General features: G+C 39.5%; 1 protein-coding gene across 1 annotated transcript in view; it reads right to left on the reverse strand.

Moving 5' to 3' along the window:
• Positions 1–13,054, reverse strand: part of LOC137496953 (kinesin-like protein Klp61F) — an 87,716-nt gene extending 74,662 nt beyond the window's left edge. Inside the window, exon 1 of the mRNA XM_068225138.1 lies at positions 12,881–13,054. Within this exon, the coding sequence (XP_068081239.1) occupies positions 12,881–13,033 (153 nt within the window). The 5' untranslated portion in view covers positions 13,034–13,054. The remainder of the gene's footprint in view (positions 1–12,880) is intronic.
• Positions 13,055–19,025: the final 5,971 nt, after the last annotated feature.

Genomic DNA, 19,025 nt, shown 5'->3' on the forward strand with positions numbered 1-19,025 from the left:
AGAATGAAGGATTTTATGGAGATGACATAGGGAATGCACAGTGCGACGGATTTCTAGTCGGGGCCAAGACAGATGGTTATATGAAGGAGTTACGTGGTCATAGTACCGTAGGTTACAGACGTATCTCACACAAGCATTTTGACCACGCTGTAATCTGCTCAATAACTTGCCTCGAACGTCTCTATAAATCGCGTCACAATAGTCGAAATGAGGGAAAACCAGACTTTCTACCAGCATTTTGAGTTTTTCAGGAAATAAGTATTTATACCCGCGCAGCATGTGCAATGCAGAGAATGTTTTCTGGGTGATGTTCGTGATATGCGTTTTCCATGACATGCCATCATCGAAAGTAATGCCTAGGACTTACTGATGACATGAATGGTATGTTAGTATTACACAACCTGATAGATGGAATCTCTTGTCGATTGACCTTCACGAGTAGTTTTGGGTATCCAAGGATGACGACTTGCGTTTTTGCTGGGTTTAACCTAAGCCCACATCTCAAAGACCAAGAAGAAAATGATGTTAGATTCTGATTGATTTTGTCTATGACCGAAAGTATTAGATTTGGAGATGTATGGAGGTACATTTGTACATCATCAGCATAAATATGGTATTTGCAGTGCGTTAGGTTTTGGGAGATATCATTAATGTGAATAAAAAAAAGAAGGGGTCCTAACACTGACCCTTGGGGCACATCACACTGCACAGACCGCCAAGTTGATTTGTTTATTCTATCTGTAACACACTGCTGACGGCCATGCAGGTAGGAATGCAACCAAAGGAGGGCGCTGTCCGAGAAATGGAGGGAATACAATTTCGAGAGCAAAATGTCAATGTCAACGGAGTCAAAAGCTTTGCTCAAATCTAGGAGTATTAAAACTGTCACTTCCTTGTTGTCCATAGCTTCTCGGATGTCTTCTGTGACCTTCAGTAGTGCCGTTGTAGTACTGTGTGCTTCACGAAAACCAGATTGTAGTGGGTCAAATAAGTTGTAAGTAGTCATGTAGTCTTATTTGTCTATGAGCGATGAACTCTTCGGATAAAGCAGAAAGTATGCAGATGGCTCTGTAGTCAGATGGTTCAGAAGGGGAAGCTACTTTTTTTTAGAGGACATATAATGCCCGCTTTCCATATTTCGGGAAATGTGCTGTCTACAAGGGAAGAGTTAAATATGTTAATTAGTGCAGGTAATATCACATCCAGAATAATTTTTATCATCTCTAATCCTATACTGTCATTTCCTTTTGCCGTTGATGTTATCCGATTTATAGCAAACCTGACTTGTGAGTGGGTTGCTGGACGGAAGTAGAACTTTTCTCTATATGTTCGCGTCTTTGCGTAATTCCCATCTAGAACTTCCTGTTTCAGGGCTGCATTTAATGTGCAGTTAGATGAAAAAGGATCGTTCAGTTTTTCCAGGGGTATATTTATTTCGTCATCGTCTCGTCCTTTGGTAATTCCAAAGCTCTTTATGGATTTCCACAACACAGCTGTTGAAACATTTGGTTGAATTAAACTGTGAGCGTGTCGTAGTTTCGCATTTCTAATCTGTTGGGTCGTAGCATTTCTCAGTCTCTTATAGTTCAGTAGATTGTCAGGAGTGCAATGTTTCTTAACTCGTCTACAAGCAGCATCACGTTCAGCCATTAGTGCTCTAATCTCATCCGAGAGCCATGGAGCTGGCTTCCGCGTAACTCGAGCCTTCTTTTCAGGGGCGTGTCTATCGTTCAGTTCAGTCATATGTTGATTGAAGAGAGTCGCTTTGTCATTTATGTCTTTAAGTTTAAATATGTCATGCCATGGCACTGCAACTGCGTCTTGTAAAAGTTTAATCTTATCAATTCTTCGCAGATCTCTATATGAAATTATTTTCGATTTGAACTTGGGACTTTTAATAGAATAGGCCATAAATATAGCATGTTGCGATATACCTGGGACACTAATTTGACCGTGATGAAGAACTAATTCAGGTGGGTTAGTGGCAATGAGATCAATTAAGGTGTGTGTGACCATTGGTCAATTAATGATATTTTACCAGTGACAATACATCTCGATAAAATTAGAGATCTATGGAAGAAGGCTAATGCCAATCTTAAAGTGTCCCATGAAAAGGTTAGGGAAAAATATGATCATGGACGGAGGCCCACCAATTTAAAAGTTGGAGATCAAGTTATGGTTAGGAATTCTGTTCCTCCGAGCAAGCTTGCCTCCAGATCCCATGGGCCGTGGGTCATTTTAGATTTGACACCAGTTACATTATTGGTAAGCAATGCAGCCGCAGAGAGGATCTTTATAGTTCACCTCTCCCAGGTGAAACCTGTATAACTGATTTGCTATTTTCGTTAGCTGCTAAATTTAGCAGGCGTTTGAAGGTTATATATTTTATTTTATTGGAGGCCTTCTGCCCCAAATTATTTAATTTAATTATGTATATGACCTGGATGTACGATCTTCCCCTCGGGTTTTCCTGCTATCTATTCCTTGGTGGCCATTACCAAATCCCCGCCTCCTGCATCTCTGCACTACTGGCACAGAAGCACCTTCCACGCCGCCTGCCCCTCTGCATCACCAATAAAGATCGTACTCTCATGTCTCCAACAACACTTCACGGTCACCGAGATCTTACTGTTTCAGTGCCCCCTCAGCCGTTCGCCGCTGTACTGAAATACCTGGTGAGAGAAACAGAAGTGGGGTTAGGGCCCACTCCACTCCCGTGAACACTCCTTCTGAACGGCGCCCCGAGGGCCCACTCCACTCCCGTGAACACTCCTTCTGAACGGCGCCCCGAAGTCCATCTCCCGGCATAGGCTGAAGTGCGGTGACCCTACCGCCAACTCTTCCGGGGAATGTACATATACTTCAAATCTGCGGCGACCATCACCAGGACTACCCAGCTCATAGTAGCGGGAGAGGAGTATCTTGGGGTACTTGAGGGGTCCAGGCGAACTCAACTCGGTATCGGCAGCGGCGGCAGGTCTTGCCGTCTAATCTATCAACATGTATTTAACTGCTACAACAACAAGGAATATCTAAATCTGCATTTAATGATTTTTTTTCTACAAATAAAATTCCGAAAAAGACTTAGAAATTTTTCTTCAACTGGAAAGGTTTTCTCAAAAGTCTTCTGCATCACCTCAATGAAGGACATTGGGGGGAGAGAGGTCTGTACTGGGAGGTACACCTTAACGCCGCGCATTCAAATTTGCACCTAAATGAACTCCTCTATTGGTCAGACAGTGAAACTGATAACACAACAAGTTGGAACTTTCATCAGAAGATGTCACCACTGAAAAATTAATATACATCAAGAAGTATGAACATTCTTCTACAGATAACACCCTTAAAAATTATGATCATGCACTCAGGTGCAAAGTGAAAGTACTTATAATTTAAAGAAACTTCGCATTTCTAGGTTGTCTCTAACTGATCTCTGTTCGTTTATTTTTGGATTGGCAACACTTCCTGCTCTTTCCGCCAGTTTTGAATATAGCTAATTACTAATTTTTGTAATTAATTTTCGACCAATCCCACATTTCTTGTTCAATTTGTGTTAACCCAATAAAAATCAAGAGGGTGTGTCCTGATTAGTCTTGAATGATCTCCAACCTTCCCTGATGGTTTATAAACTGCGGCCTTTCACGTTTCTTGGCCAACTGATCGCTGTCTTATTGAGTGTGTGTGTTTAAGCAGGAGGCAGGCGGCCTCTCTCGTCGGCAGCAGAACATCTATAAGGTAATGGCCAAATAAATTACATCTTTCTTGTTGTAGCTACCTCCGCACCTTAATTTGAGGGGAAAGGTCCGAATCTTTAGTTATGTAACCTACTTTTCTAAAATGTAACTTTCTTCTGGCTAATGTAAAAATTTCATAAAATATTTAACTGTAAACCGGGGATAGAGACTGAAGTACCCTCTCGAGCTCTTCATCTTGGTTTGAGGTGACTAGGTTGTGTAACCGTTTCTCTTCCTTTCTTTCCGTAATGCATTAATTGAACCTTTATTCACATCACCTCAGTAGCTTGGGATTAGCCCCTGTATCTCTGCGCCAAGAGCCCCGTTAAGATTTTATTCTTCATTATCTAGGAGTGAAAGTGTACGCCGCCATTCATTTTGTGTTCGGGCCTTTTTCGTTTTTGTTCTTTTAAGCTGTTCTTTTTCGTAAAGGCCCTGCAGGTTGGGTACTAGATACCCCTGTATTAAACCTTGTTATTTGTAATTCTGAGAGTGTAACTTTTGAGGTAATATTGCCTTGAGTGGGCTGTAAGAAATGGAGAGCCTGTTTGCTCTTTTCAAAGTTTGTAATTGTGAAGGGTGCCTCTGGAAGGCTTGACATTTGTAATTGAGGGAGCAAGTGCTCTTGAATTAGGGGATTTCTCCCCTTAGCTAAAGGATTTCTTATTTTTGAAGTTCTGTAAACTGAATCCGGCATCTCTTTGACATTGTAAAATAGGGGTTTGAAGCCCAAAATAGTTCAAGTTCTGAATCTTGGATTTTCCGTCTTGTTTCAAGATTGCTTTGTACCTGATATATTGCTATATTCACTCAGTGAAAAATGGTAAGTTTGTTTTTAAAGCTAAAAATTTCATTGCTCCGTATTGAAAAGTATCACAGTTAAAATTGAAATAATAAAGAGGTTCAACCTATTCAATACAAAAGAATAAGAAATGCAGTGATTACGTTCTTATTTAATAATAAGTAGAAGTGATACCGGTTTCGACCCTAGTCCAGGTCATCATCAGCTGATTAAAACATGAAAAACAATGCATAGGAAAAAGAAAATAAAAGATCAAGTTCACTCCGGATAAGTAGAAGAGGCGATATAAAAATGACAGGGGTAGACACTGTAAAATTCAGAAGTAAAATGTAAGTCACTTAAATGAAACAGTGCGTAACACGGTTAAATGAGCTAGCTTGTATACACTGTCAGGCACAAAGTCATAACACAAACACATATGAAGATCCATGATCATGTTGAAGCTGAATAGATTAACTGAAGTAACTTGCCAGCTCTCGGTGATCAGCGCGATATATTCAACATCACGCACTGTGGTTTCAAACGCCAATGTAAAATGAAGAATAGCTTAATGATCCAGTATTAGCTTCCGTTGCGGGAATTAGTATATATAAATGTATATATAGATACATATAATTCAATATAATTGAATAAGTAATTGTGATCCTGTAGAATTTTTGGAACAGTTGACGTGAAAAAAACTTGTGAAGAGAAAAAAATATAGTAAAAAGCACAATACCAGACACAAATGAAAACATATATGCAAGTGCGCTATTTTTTAAAATGTAAAAAATTCAGGTTGTGATTGAAGTAGTCGAAGTCGGCACAAGGCAAGAGGTAAATTTGAACGAGAAGAACCGAAATGAAGATGGCAGTTTTTTTGTGAGGTGAAAAAAAGATAGGATAAATTAAGAGGAAGAGGAATAGAGGAATAAGAGAAGAATGAAAGAGATTGAAGTTAAACGGTGTTGAGGAAGGATAAGATAGGGAGATGAAGGAGGGGTAGTTTAGGTTGGGTTAGGATGGTGGGTTATTGGAGGTAGAAAATGTGGGAAGGAACTTTGTAAGGCATGGAAAATAGAATTGGGGTTTTGAAATTTAGAATTTCTGAGAAGAAGAATTAGGAAGTCGAAAAGGATGTTGGGTTTTTCAGAAATGTCGTTTAAATTGAAATTAGGGTTGAAGTATTGGTCGACGTGAATACAGCAATTTTCAGTAGTGTTCAAGAGGGGGCCTTTGTTAATGATTTTAAGTATTTTCATGTCTTTTTCAATATTGGTGAAATTATGCTTGGAGTCTTGTATGTGTTGTCCTATGGCGGAGAATCTGTTGTATTAAATGGCGTTGATATGTTCGGAGTATCTGATATTGAAGTTGCGGCCAGTTTGTCCGATGTAGGAGGAGCTGCAGTTGTTACATTTGAATCTGTATTGCAGATTTAGAAAAAGCATTAGATTTATTTAGTGATTTAGAGTTGTGTAAAATATCAAAATTTCTATTGTTAGTTCTAAAAGAAATTTTCATGTTGTGATTTTTAAAAACATCAGTTATTTTACAAGCATTTTGAGTGAAAGTGGAAAATGCAGTTGGTTTTGTTAGGTTTTTAGATAACGTGGTTTTAAGACTGTGTTTGAATTTGTTGATGATACGGTTTATGAAGGAGTTGTTAAAGCCATTGAATTTAGCGATGTTACGGATGGCGTTCAATTCATTATTTAAATCTTTTTTAGACATAGGGTTGTTGAAGGCACGAAAAATTAAACTGTTATAAGTAGCGCGTTTATGTGCTTGAGGGTGCAAAGAATCTTGTCGTATTGAGGTTGCTACTGGGTTGGTTTTCTGAATATTTTGTAAGATAAAGAAGAACTTTGCTTTTCTCCCAATGCCTTTCTAACAGTATTCTAAGTGCAAATATGAGATCGGTAGGTGATCGGTGTTCTCTGAATCGATATTGTTCTTCCTGTATTTGTGGTTCTATTATTTTCCTTAGCGTTTTTTCAAGTATTTTCTCAAATATTTTCAAACCATGAGACAATGAAGTGATCCCTCTATAATTGCTACATTTCTTTTGGCTTCCTTTTTTTTCAAGAGAGGTATTATTATTCCCTTTTTTCAATCATCTGGGACTTTCCTATCCTTCCATATTGCATTAATTACTCTATGAAGCCACCGTATTCCTATTGCACCAGTTGCTTTGATCATATCTGCACTGACTTCATCAAATCCTGTTGATCTTTCTTTGGGCATACTATTAAGGGCCGTCTCTACGTGCTTCCATGTTGGCGGGCTCTCTTGGTCAGGCTCATCATTGCAGCTTAAACTGACCTGCGTGGTTACATCATTGGAGTCTTTCCCAGTACTGTTGTATAAATTATCAAAATAGGATTTCATGATCTTCCCTATTTCGGTCCCTTCCCAAACCATGTAACCATCTGGTTTCTCTATTGCTGTTGTGTATTCATTGTCTCTTCTTATATTTTGTATTGTTCGGTAAAGTAGTTTAGAATTAGCTTTGCTGTCTTGCTCTAGTTTATCTGTGAAATCAGTCCAAGCTTTCTGTTTTTCTTTGGCCACAATTTTCTTTACTCGTAGCTTCTGATCTCTGTATTTCTGCTTCAGTTCGTTTACTCTAGATTCATTCCTTTGACTTCCATTTTTCATTTCTTTGTCTCTGGCTTTCCTGGTTTCATTTTTCTCTTTCACAGCTATCTTCACCCGATCGTTCCACCAAGGAGTTTCTTTTGCCTTCATTTTGCTATTAGTTTTAGCACAAAATTCTACTGCAGCTCCGACAATGCCTTCTTTGAATCTAGTCCACTCGATGTTGCCTTCTTGTAATGCATCTGATGGTAATTTATTGGTCACTTTTTTTGTGTATTCAACTTGTTTCTCTGCCTTCTTTAGCTCCCTTGTCTTGATTTTCGGTTTCCTGTATATCTGAGGTCTATAAATTTCAATGTGCTTTGATGTTGCGAGGAGAAGTCTGTGGTCACTGTCCAGGCTTTCACTTGGTATAACTCTGACATCACATATGATCTTTCCTGCTTCACTGTCTGATATAAAATCTATCAGAGTTTTAGTATCTCCATTCCAACTGTATCTTATTAGTTTATGACTTAGCTCCTTCTGAAACCAACTGTTGTTTATTCTCAAGCCATTCCTTACACATAGATGTAGAAGACTTTCTCCTTCTGGGTTCCTGTCTCCATAACCAAGTGGACCTAGTACATTTTCATATCCAAGCCTGCCTGATACAACTTGAGCATTTAGATCTCCCATTACTGTGATATTTTTCTCTCTTTCTATAGCTTCTTCTAAATCAGTTTGGAGTTGTTATTTTTCCTCTTCGTTACAGCCAGTCTGTTCCCCCTGTGGGTGGGGGCGGTAGAATAACACCCACGGTACCCCTGCCTGTCGTAAGTGGTGACTAAAAGGGGCCCCAGCGGCTCTGAATTTTGGAGCGTGGATTGACGACCGCGGGGCCCTTAGCTGAGTCCTGGCATTGCTTCCACTTACTTGTGCCAGGCTCCTCACTTTCATCTACCATATCCGACCTCTCTTGGTCAACTCTTGTTCTTTTCAGACCCCGACGCTATTAGGTTTGCGAGGGCTAGGGAGTCTGTCATTTTCACGCCCTTCGTGGCCCTCGTCTTCTTTTGGCCGATACCTTCATTTTTTGAAGTGTCGGATCCCTTCCTTTTTTCCCTCTGATTAGTGTTATATAGAGGATGGTTGCCTAGTTGTACTTCCTCTTAAAACAATAATCACCACCACCACCACCACCAGCCAGTCTGAGGGGTATACACCTGGACTACTGTCAGCATACTGTTGTTAAGAGATGTTCAACTTAATTCTTTCATTAACATATATTACCTGACTGATGACATCAATATCCTCTCTTAATATAAAACCTACACCATTTTTGGCTTCTGTTTTATTTCCATTCCAATGTAGTTTGTATCCTTTTCTTAGCTTTTTTGTTCCTATTCCCTTCCACTTTGCCTCACTCAGGCCAATAATACAGAGGTTCCTCCTTTCCATCGTATCTATCAGCTCCTCGCTTCTGCCAGTCAGGGTCAGGACATTTAACCCATATGTGCCCACTGTCGACATTTGTCGACGTTAATGTCTGAATATTGTCGATCTTATATCGGTAAACCTGAATAATATTTTTGAGGTGCACTGCTTACAGTTTATAGTTTGATACTTACTGCACAGCACGAAAACAAGAATCACTCGTTTTCGCGCCTTATATCGTGGCTGCGTATGAAATATCATTCCGTATACACTCAAGAGGATGACGCTTCCGTCGCGGTGAGTAATATTTTCTTATAATATTGTTACAGTTGAAAGTAAGATTGGACTGTTGTGGTAAACATAATAATGAAACATGCCTTTAACAGGTTTTGAATTCACTTATGGCTGATTTATAGTTGTTTTTGTCTAGCAGAGCAAAAAATTTCCACGTAGACATATGTCGACAGTGGGCGCGAATGGGACTGCCTCAGTACTGATATACAATTTTCATTTATTCTTCTCAGAGTGACCGTCGAGCAGATCGTAATCATCCTAGAGGAATCACAAAACATCCTAGATGCTAATATATACATAGAACAACCTGAAAATGCTTTCCATAGTGACGGGGATAGCGATGATGATTAGTCTTGTGGAGATATTTACAGACTCTCTGGTAATCAACTCCGGGCTGATGCTGAACTAGTGTGTACAAAAATAAGTGAAAATGGTACAATGGTAATGCTGAAATAAAATACATAACATACAGAACATCGTACTTGAACATTAGCCTTACGGTCATCATACGTTGTAGATGTTTGAGAAGACCTGTCTATCCGGTATTTTTGCGTTCCGAGGCTCGTTTTGCAGTTGAAAGCAATCGATATAACCCTTCGGTTGACTTGCTAAGCCTAACACTAGTGGGGATTTTCTGTCAGGGATATTCTCCCTTAGCCTTTGGCAGTCCCCTACCTCACTGCAAGGCAGCAGCTGACGAATTTATGTGTCATTTCCTACACAAGGGCCTCATCAAACCTTCTAGGGGAAAACTCCTCTACCCGTAGTTGTTGGTCTCCCCCTAGTTTGTTGGGCTTAGTGTCGGCCGCCCAACCCTCTGCCAGACAGTCGCAGGTAGTACAGACTACTGTCGCATACGGTACTTTTGTTATGCAGTACTTTTCGAAAGGACCAATAACATACTATAGGTATTTAAAAATTAAATTTGAGGTGCCTTCCCTGGAACTACAATTTCATCCACGATGAATAAAATTGTTTTTAGCTTTTTAGCTTAGACTGTAGTTTCTTATTCCCCAGCTCTATGTACCGATTTTCATTAAATTCTGTTTTCCCATTTTCTCCCGGCTCAGCACTGATATGGACTTAGCAATAAAAATACAAATTCATGAATATCTCTGTTACCATAGCCAGTACGGTAAACATGTATGAGAAATGATTGGAAATTTAGTTCTATATAACTTTAGTTCTATAATATTTTTCGATAGGACCACTAATAATATAAATATTTGAAAATTAAATTTCAGGCCTTCCCCTAATCTACCACTTCACTCAGCGTGAATAAAATTATTTATACCCTAAATTGTAGTGGTTCATCACCCAACTTTACATACCTATTTTCATTAAGTTATCTTGAACCGTTTTCTGGTGATGCGTATACATACATACATACATACATACATATATACAGATATTACAGAAAAGTAAAGTGCAGTTCTTTGTTACTGTGGACATTAATGATACAGAAATACCATTCTTTTCAAATTCTGAACAATGTACAGACAAAACTCTTATTTTATATATATAGACATAGTTTTAAAAATTAAGGTATCTTTTACTTCAGCAATTATTTTGAAGGAGTTAACAACTGCTGCCATTAGATTTATTGCAAAAACTGGCTCTCCCGATGTCTGTTTACACCAGTCGCAGTTGTGAGGAGAGCTCTAAGCTCGCTCAAGATCAACTACAGTGATATTAAAACAACGTGCATGTTCTGACAGCTCCCAGCATGGTAGTAAGTGGTGGCAGTACAACCAGTACATGCCTCCCGTTTAATCTAATCCCAGTTGACACGCGCTCTCCCTTTAGCTACCCCTACTGTCTTAAAGCCCCCTGAGAGGCAGTCTGAGTTCTAATTTAAGAATTAGCACATGCGGCTAGGCTATATAACAGAGTCTGCTTTGAGTGATGGCATCATTATCTGTGTGGTGCGTTTTTGAAATCAGCTAAATATTTAAAGTGCTACTGCAGGGCCTCTCAAACATCCGAAATCTCACGCGTGCAAACCGAGGCGCAGAGGCTCTGTGCAGTGTGCATTGGTCCGACTCATTACAAGTCTACTTGGTGGTGTAGGGCAATGAGAGCGACAAACCACTCTATGATAGACGGCTAGTTTATCAGTGAAGGAGATAAGCGCAAGACAATATAATAATGAAGCAGTCTGCTTCGAAGAAACCAAAGACTTCCGAAAGTCTATTTCGATTGAACGGGGAACTTTTGTATTTGTTTTTTGTCACTTGTGACGATAAAGCCAAATGCTTAATCTGAGGGGCAATAATTACATGATCATCAAAATTATCCAGTTTTCAATACAAAAACCTCGCTCGAATTCTACCAGAATTTGCCAACGGAACATGTTACTAAGCTGCATCGAAAAGCAGACATTACTGGTAAAATTGCAAAGAAAAAGGAAGAGAAGATTTAGAGAAGATAAGTTGTCTGCTCAAACCAAATTGAAGGAAGAGATTTGTAACACCAGTAACCTTGTCCCATACAAGTGAGGGTTTTGGCTTACGGCTCGTAAACATCTCTGAGGGAGAGGAGAAACAGCGGGGGAGGTGAGGAAGGTGGAGGCAGGCCGAACGGGTGAGACAGATGTAGAGAAAGAGGAGTGGGGGTTTGCACTCTGGTCAACCTAGTGAAGTCTTCTCGTGCAGTGCACTGGCGCATGCACCATGAGAGGGAAAGTGCTATTCAATAAGTGTACCCTTATCAAGACTGGCATTTTAAAGTAAATTTTAGTATTGTGTAGTATAGCGTAATTTTTAACACCTTGTTATTTAACGAACTACAAAAGGTTGCAACCCCTTCAGAGCGCTGCTAAACGATAACGAGGGCGACCAAGAATTCATTAACCTCGAAAAAAGCCAAGCGCAATGGGGAGGCACGGCTTATTCATGGTCAAGCTCTAGATATGGTGCGACTTACAGGAATATTTTGAGGCTGAAACGGAAAATGAAGGCCCACTGAAAGATGTTAAAGTTGTAGAAAGAACAGCAGCAGCAGCGTTAAGATATCTCAAGCTACAGTAATTAGGTGCCTATGAAAGGGCCCGACCGATATATTAAAAAAACGTAGGTATTTCTCTCATCCTCATCCGGATATGAATCCAGAATGTTCAGCAGGGCAGTCAAAGTGCAATTCTACTGCTGAAATCTATCTAAAAAACTAAATCAATCGTCCGGAGATAGACTAGGGAGAGAAATGAGCATTATGTCTTACGATATTTGAGCTGATAAAAGTTACTGCCGAATCACCTTGGAATAAGAATGATATTAAATGTTATTCTAACGCTCTCGTGATCCCCGTACACGGATATTTTCTGCAACGCCTAGCGCAGAACGAGAGGGGTTGATCGTGATGTAACAACTTCAACTAGGTCATGTGGTAACACAGCGGTCCCACTCCTTTGCTGTGCGCCACGTGCTGCGAGCTGTCGGAACACTCTGGTTGTTTTAATAGGCCTTTAGGTCGTGCTTAGCGAGGAATCTACACGGAAGATAACCGCATTCAATATAAATGCTGGAGAAGAGTATGAATATTGATAACGGAGAAAAACTAACACGCACGAATTTGCCCGTAATAACAGATGAATCAGTAAGACGGTTCTCATTGTAACTGATGAATTACATAGATTAATATAGGAATTTTCAAAGGGCATAACACTGTCATTAATATGGGGGGGTTCTCTTCTAATATACTACAGCAGTCGGCTGTGAATCCGAGTCCGACATCTCACTTTACCCCCAAGTGTCCCTGCTCTAAATTTCTCTTCTGCCTTCAATCATCCTTAGCAAGCTTGAAGTCTATTTCGTAGGTTCTTAATGTCGCATAACCAAAATTAATAGAAATGTTTGAGAATATTAACATTTCCATAACGCTAACAGCCGGTTTTACCCTATTATGAATTAAGTTTTATTGAATATAAAGTTGCATTGCTCTAATGGAATAATTTTTTGGACTTGAGAAATGTCTTCCGTTAAATGCGATATCACACAAAAACGGGGTTATACTGTTCAAACTCAATACTTCGAAGTTTAATGAAGGATATACTCACTTGACGACTGAAGGTCTTTAGTCTTTCATCCATACGAACAGAAGTATCATCTGTAGAAGTCAAGATTTTTGTTGGCTCACACTCCTGTAGGTTATCCAAATCTTGGTGCAACTCTTCCAGTTTCTCTTGCCTCGAAGAGTTCATTTTACCCATTTCCTCACAATTTTCATCAATTCCGGCGGAGAAAGTAGTTAAAGAATTCATGAATTCCTGCATGGTTTGCTGCATATTCTGCATAAAAAAAGAGAAAGAAGTACAGTAATTACAGGGTATAATAGCAATATCGGTATCCTATCAATGGAACAAACAAGGCTTATCTACTAATGCATGTTCCGTTACCCTTAAATTGGCTCCTCAAAAAATAATTTAAACAGAATACTATCATTAACCAACAGTTGCAGAGTATCACTTACTCAGACCAATGTACTAGGAGAACTGGACTACAAAAACATCTGAAGGACCTGATAAATTGTGAAGTTAACATGTGGTGATTTAACTGGGAATTGTGCCATGGGTTGAATGAGGTGGTAAATGATGATATAAAAAATTTATTTTATATTGGACAGTTGCAAATAATAATAAAAATTAGCTCTCTGGCCTACCATTACTTGTGAAAGGAAATATTCCCTTACATCCCATTCATTTTTCAGTCATTTTAATACACAGAGCAAAGTGAGCTTTCAGTAGTAACAGGAAACCAATGTTTCTGTTCATAACTATTACTGATTTGAAGGGAAGCAGATAAATTAGCAAGAATGTGGAGGCATAGGCATTGGTTTCCTTTGTAACGTGATCCCAGAACTGTGGGGTTAGAAATTCATTCACTGCATCAATTTTTTCTAAATTATTATTCCCCAATCTCCTCTGTATTTCAGAAACTGGTTTGCATGTTACAGGAACAGACTTATTGTCAATAAGATCCCAATTCCAAGTATCATTACTAGAGTTCTCACTCGGTCTTGCTGCATTCTGGTTTTATCCCGCAGTTTCAATTGGCACTATCGCAGTGGAACTGAAATTGGTACCACTTTCGTCAGTTGAAGAAGTATTTTCCCTCTCCAGAGAACCATTTCCACTTTCAACGTCACTATTTTCAAGGCAGTTGTGAATAGCCTCATCCATGCCGCGCTTTAATGCCGCCATGATTGTATACAACTAGCAGCAAACTGAGTTTTTTTTAAAAAAATTCCCTATTTCAGCTCAGAGTTACTATTTACACAGAGAAAATAGCTTCAGGTATCATATGACATCAATCAGGTAGGCTGCAAAACAAACAAATCTCTCTGACCAGCTAACCGCGATAATGAATTCAGTCAAAGTACGTTACCGCCTTACGATTGCAGGACGGAAGGTTCCGTCAAAGTATGGCAATGGGTTAAAAAAGCATTGCAATGTAGAAGTTCCTTGAAGGTAAATGCTCCTCAGAAACATTTGAACCTAAAGATATATTTGATATGGATATCCACAGGGATTGCATATACAGCATATATGAGGTGAATTACATTTTGATGATTACAGCCAAGTCTAATTAAATAAAAAATGCAGTGAGCAAACAAGGCCATGTGTTCATTTGTTTTAGGAGTGTGTATATAAAACAACATTTTAGCCTGGCATGGAAGTCCCTTTACAGTACAGTACGTAAATAAATCATTAAGCTTCTGAAGTGTAAGTCAACCCATTGAGTGTGCTGGTATCAACGACAACAACAAAAACACACACACAGTACTCTCTGGAGTAAACTATTATTCTCAGTGTTGCAATCATTGTAAGGAACAGATATATGCCGACTGCTGAGGTTAATGAGGTATGTTAAGAATTTATATATAAAGTTTGGCAGGAAAACGTGAACAGGGTATATCAGCATTAGATACTGATGAATAATTTGAAGGAAATAACTAAGGGCCGATTGCAGAAACGATGACTAGTTTTAAGCCTTAGACAACGTCCACATAAACGTCTAAATCGAGCACGATTTTCCATTGCATAAACGATGTTCAGCGGGTGTTTCACTAGACATCGTTTAAAGTTTCAATATTGGTTTGAAAATGGAGATAGAAGTATCTTTCATGTAACTCTTTGCTTGTCGCAACCAACGAAATTCGTCGGTGTGCGCGCCGAACTCCAGTCAGCTGTTTGTCTTCCTACACTTTACTCAAATACGGCTACGCATAAGCATGACTTGCCCACAGATAAGGGTATCGCTTTTGTTGGAAATTAAATCTCATAATATTATCGACATTAAAGCGGCACGCCAACGTACGGGGAGATGTAGCTTTGATTATAGCGTTGTTATGGTGAGTGTAATCTATTACATAAAATCAGGACACTTCCTCTAAAGCATTACTTTGTCAATTTTATATATTTTTCATCTAAACAGTGTTATGTGGCTGAAGATGTTGATAATATACGAAACATGTACCACTTTTGACCATTAAAAATTGCCTTAAGCAATCATTGTATCGACTAGGTGGAAAATAAATACTTAATTGCGAATCGAGTGTAATCTAGTCGCAAATAGCTTTGACGATGGGAAGATGAAACAATAGTAATGTGTAACCAAATGTATTGACAGGCCATATAGATGGAGATAGTAGGTTCGAAACGCATCATCGGCAGCCCTGAAGATTGATTTCCGTAGTTTACCTATTTTTAAACCAGGCAAATACTAGGGCTGTTATTATGGCCACGGCTGTTCTTCCCCAGTCTTCCTCTTTAAACCATAATCACCACCATCACCCACCACTTGCCTTTTCCTATCTCATAGTTGCCGAAAACTAATCTGAATTAGAGCGACGATTATATATATATAAACTACATACAACCTACTTTTTAGACATAATATATAGGCTTTTGGGCTTATGCCGTGTCAAGAAAATAAGGTGAAATTCTTTTCGTATCGCAGAGAACTGTGCTCTGCGTCATCAGAAGAAAATCTTGACTGTCCACAAGAAAGGCTTCTTAAAGCATCAATGGCAACAAACCTCCTTTTTAGTTTTTCACTATTATGTGTGCTTACTTGGCAGTAAATGTAAGTGAATCACTCCCGGTTGATGTATGTGACAGCCCTCTGACGGTTGGGAGAAGTAATTCTGACATAGGTGTAGTCGAAGTGTCCTATAATTCCATGGAAATTACCCCATATATAATAAAATATATCGGTTGCCAAGAATTGTATTCCAGTTGGCAGTTACCAGACTGTCCCTTAGTCAGTCTCAAGAAACAAGTCTCTTGAAGAGCAAAATCTTAATTTAATTCTACCTCCCCGTACATTTTAAATGAATTGCTCGATCTCGCAGCGTGCGACCCACAGAGAGGCCGATGGACTATCCTTTCTTCCCGGAATTCTCTCAACATGATAATACAAATTACATGCTTCATGGCACATAACTTCTGATTGTGATTCACTCTTCTCATTTGAGGTTAAACAGTGCTCTCGGTAGTGTTTAAACATGGCCGGTTGAACATCGGTTTTAGACAGTGTCTAAGTGATAAGTAACGTCTCTGCAATGCAGCAGCCATACTTAGGCATTGTTTAACCATAGGCATAGTCTAAACACCGTTTCTGCAATCGGCCCTATATCTCTCACCGTTGTAATTTCATCACCTACTGAAGTTGGTCAATCATATCACTTCGCAAGCGAATTCAAATAGGGTTTGCATGGCTGCGTTGCCAAATCTGCATGTGGCTGAAGACCAGCATGAGAGCACCAGTCGAAGAAACTTAGCCAGGGTAAGGGTTTGAATACATACTATCATGCTAACAGGATCGCGCCATAGAAAGTACGCTACGATGGTACTGCCGGAAACCCATGGTGTATTGGTTTGATATAATTTCTCTGTGTGGCTCGGAAGCCACTCTTAGGTCACGTACGGAGTTAGCAAGACCACCGCTCAAAGCGCATTTGAATTCTCGTGGGAAGCGATCTGATTGATTAACTTGTGCAGCTGTTAAAATGACAACAGTGTGAGACATCCACCTATTCATCATCATGACCAACCCTCTAATGTTCATACATCCGGTTCATATTGTTTCGAACCACCACGAGTATATCGTACGGTGTTGTTCAGAATATAAAATCTTCATGTAAGAATAAGTTATATTTGTCCTATCCTCCTGCTTGCCCAATACAGACTTTTAGAATTACATTCATAGTTCACAATTCATAATGAGGGCATTAATTTCACTGATCATTTCCCTATCTCCATACAACATGTAAACATTACGGATAGCTTCTAAAGCCCTCTCTCATTGTTGGGATAGGAACTTCACATTCCTTCTTGGCCACTAACACCCTGTTCTTCTGTTCACTTACAATCTCACCACTCATTAGCGCCTATGTCGTAACTAACTCACCGACTATTATCAGTGTATTTTCTACAGCAATTGAGGTAAAGCTAATGTCAATCATCGACATCACGTGACGATTGCGATCTTAACGTAGTTTGGTTCCTAAAAGTATATAAACAGTGTTTTAAAATGGCAATTAGAGAGATACATAAAAGTATGTCATTAAGTAAGGCTGAAAAATGCTTTCCTAAAGAGAAACACAACACACATGGGTAATAGATGAGAATGGTCATCTATTTGGAAATAGAAAAGAAGGCTAGCAAGGTGGAAACGGATGTTGTAAAAAGCTGACTTCTGGAAGAAAATATAATGCACCTTCTGCTTTCGAACCTTCCTTCTTGCAAAGCAAAATCAAATAGGCCATTAACCATTTGAAGAACAATAAATCCCCACAACTGGATGATATCTCCGGAAAGATCTTTACAGATACTGGAGAAGGTGGCACAAATGTGATGCACTCATTGTGTAACAAGATAAGGACTAAGGAAGAAAGACTGGACGAGCTCTATCTTAATCCCCTCACACAAGAAAAGGTCAGGAAATGCTCGAACTATTGTACAACTGCTCTGATATCTCATGCAAGCAAGATTTTATTATACATAATGCCTCATATATACACTGAAAAAGCAGGATTTGTTACAGGGAAAGTAACACGGGAACAGATCTTTAATATGAGCTAAATACTAGAATGAACTTTTGAGTTCTGTGTCACTGTCCTAATTTGCATCCTCAACAACAAAAAAGCTTTTGTTTGTTTTGTCTGGTAAGACCTATGGCAGGTTCTTGGTGAATTTGGCATTCCACAGCATGTAATATCATTGCTGGAAAGTTTGTATGGGAACAACATTGCAACTGCGACAGGTGTACGGCAACAACTCAGAATGCTACAGTATATCCCATGGTCTACGGCAGCGCTGCATAGTGTAACCCAGTATTAACATCTATGTCGAGTACGTGATGATGAAAGCCCTCAATGTCTGGACTGGAGGCATATCAATTGGTAAACAATCAGTAAACTCTGCTTTCCTGATGATACCACCCTCCATGCCAACAGTGAAGATGAACTTACCTGAGCAAGTCTTAACTAATTATAATTGATAAAAAGAACAAGTCCAGCTAATGGGTCAATTAAGAGAACTGGAAGTGTTGAATGAAAAGTTCTCGGAATCACCGCTAGATGTCAGTGCTAGAGCAACGAGGTTCCCGCGCAATAATCACACATCCTTTGCGAGTTAATAATGGTGCGTCGGTGCTCTAGCCGCAGGTGTGTGGTAGTGACGACTATTGTTCCTGCGTAGTGATTTGTGACAATGGAAAAAACTGAGATTCGAGCAGTGATTAAATACTTAGTAAAGAAAGGTGTGAAAGCAAAGGAAATTCATGCTGACTTTCAGAACACACTGGGGGACTCTGCTCCTTCATTTTTAACTGTAGCCAAGTGGACCAGCGAGTTTAAATTTGGTCGGGAGAGCTTGGATGATGATCCACGTAGTGCATGGCCAAAAAGTGTTACGACCCCAGAATTTATAACAAAAGTGTATAAAAGGGTCATGGAGGGTCGTCGACTGAAAGTGCGGGAGATTGCTGAAGCTGTAGGGATGTCTTCTGAATGGGTGTATTATATTTTAACCAAAGAATTGGGTATGAAAAAATTATCCGCACCAGATTGGAAATGTCCAAACAAAGTCTGGCCCGTTTTCAGTGCAACTAACCAGATTTTTTGCGCCGGTTTGTGACTACAGATGAAACTTGGGTCCACTACAATATCCCAGAGACAAAACAGCAGTCAAAGCAGTG

This window comes from Anabrus simplex, chromosome 1 (genome assembly GCF_040414725.1).
Source record: "Anabrus simplex isolate iqAnaSimp1 chromosome 1, ASM4041472v1, whole genome shotgun sequence".
Taxonomy (NCBI): Eukaryota; Metazoa; Arthropoda; class Insecta; order Orthoptera; family Tettigoniidae; genus Anabrus; species Anabrus simplex.